A 2,187-nucleotide genomic window follows, 5' to 3' on the forward strand; every position below is an offset into this window, starting at 1 on the left:
GACATTACACTGCACACCACAGGACAGTACACTTTTCACCACAGGACAGTACACTGTACACCACAGGACAATACACTGTACACCACAGGACATTACACTGCGCACCACAGGATATTACACTGTACAGCACAGGACAATACACTGTACACCACAGGATATTACACTGCACACCACAGAATATTACACTGCACACCACAGGACAATACACTGCACACCACAGGACATTACACTGTACATTACAGGACAGTACACTGCACACCACAGGACAATACACTGCACACCACAGGCCAATACACTGCACACCACAGGACAATACACTGTACACCACAAGACATTACACTGCACACCACAGAATATTACACTGTACACCACAGGACAATACACTGCACACCACAGGATAATACACTGTACACCACAGGAAAATACACTGTACACCACAGGACATTACACTGTACACCACAGGACAATACACTGTACAGCACAGGACAGTACACTGTACACCACAGGACAATACACTGTACACCACAGGACATTACACTGCACACCACAAGACTGTACACTGTACACCACAGGACAATACACTGCACTCCAGAGGACAATACACTGCACTCCACAGGATATTACACTGTACACCACAGGACAGTACACTGCACTCCACAGGACAGTACACTGTACACCACAGGACATTACACTGCACACCACAAGACTGTACACTGTACACCACAGGACAATACACTGCACACCACAAGACTGTACACTGTACACCACAGGACAATACACTGCACTCCACAGGACATTACACTGTACACCACAGGACATTACACTGCACTCCACAGGACATTACACTGTACACCACAGGACAGTACACTGCACTCCACAGGACATTACACTGTACACCACAGGACAGTACACTGTACTTTATCGACTGAACCAAACATCTTCAGCTGCTTCGTCAATGACCTTCCCTCCATCTTAAAGTCGGAACTGGAGATAGTCGCCAATGATGGCACAATGTTGAGCACCATTCGCAACTCCTCAGACACTGAAGCAGTCCATACCTAAATGCAACAACATCTGGACAATATTCAGGCTTGGGTTGACAAGTGACAAGTAACGTTTGCCAGACAATGCCAGGCAATAACCATCACCAATAAGGGACAATCTAACCACCGCCCCATGACATTCAATGGTGTTACCATCACTGAATCCCCCACTATCAACATCCTGGAGATAACCATTGACCGGAATCTTAATGGACACATCACATAAACACAGCGGCTACAAGAGCAGGTCAGAGACTAGGAATACTAACTCCCCTCCTGACTCCCCAAAGCCTGTCCACCATCTACAAGGCACAAGTCAGGAGGGTGAGGGAATACTCCCCACTGGCCTGGACAGGGGCAGCCCCAACAACACTCAAGAAGCTCAACACCCTCCAGGACCCAACAGCCTGCTGCTTATTAATGATCTGTCGTTGTACACTTTGTCTTTAAATCACTTTAAATAATTAATTTCATTGTATTGTACAGAATTTGAATAGTCCCAAAAATAAACAAAAAGTCAATGTTTTGTCTTTAATTCACCTGGACAGTCATTGCTAGAAACCAAATTGGGAACATTAGTTGTTGGAGCATGAGGAAAGGTTGCAGTGTGGTTGGTGGGAGAGTACACCAGGGATTGGGTCCACCATGGTAATGGTGTCTCACGTACAGGACAGCACGCTGTATATGACAGGCATCAATACACTGTGCTGCATCTGTAAGACTCAGCACACCATACTCCAGGGTGAGCACAGAGTATAACATGGACAAGTGCACATTGGCCTGCATGGTTTGGACAAGAGAGGAATTGCGATTGTGGAAATGTTAATGTTTATGGTTCTCTTCCTGTCTCTAACTCCAGCCGAAACCTGAGGGATTTTCCTACTTCTTACCAGAAATCATCGAGGGCAACAAGATCTATACAGGCAAGGAACTCAGAGTGAGATTGTATGTGTGTGTGTGTGTGTGTCTGTGTGTGTGTGTGTGTCTGTGTCTGTGTGTGTGTGTGTGTCTGTGTGTGTGTGTGTGTGTGTGTGTGTGTGTCTGTGTATGTGTATCTGTGTGTCTGTGTGTGTGTGTCTGTCTGTGTGTGTGTGTCTATGTGTGTGTGGGTGTGTCTGTGTGTGTGTGTGTGTCTGTGTGTGTG

At 46.3% G+C, this 2,187-nt stretch overlaps 1 protein-coding gene across 1 annotated transcript in view; it reads left to right on the forward strand.

The window, feature by feature from the left end:
* Positions 1-1,902: 1,902 nt before the first annotated feature.
* Positions 1,903-2,187, forward strand: part of LOC122547798 (dynein regulatory complex protein 11-like) — a gene marked incomplete at its 5' end in the record, with an annotated part of 31,310 nt that continues 31,025 nt past the window's right edge. Inside the window, one exon of the mRNA XM_043686378.1 lies at positions 1,903-1,966. Within this exon, the coding sequence (XP_043542313.1) occupies positions 1,903-1,966 (64 nt within the window). The remainder of the gene's footprint in view (positions 1,967-2,187) is intronic.

Source organism: Chiloscyllium plagiosum, unplaced genomic scaffold (assembly GCF_004010195.1).
Source record: "Chiloscyllium plagiosum isolate BGI_BamShark_2017 unplaced genomic scaffold, ASM401019v2 scaf_2815, whole genome shotgun sequence".
NCBI classification, from domain to species: domain Eukaryota; kingdom Metazoa; phylum Chordata; class Chondrichthyes; order Orectolobiformes; family Hemiscylliidae; genus Chiloscyllium; species Chiloscyllium plagiosum.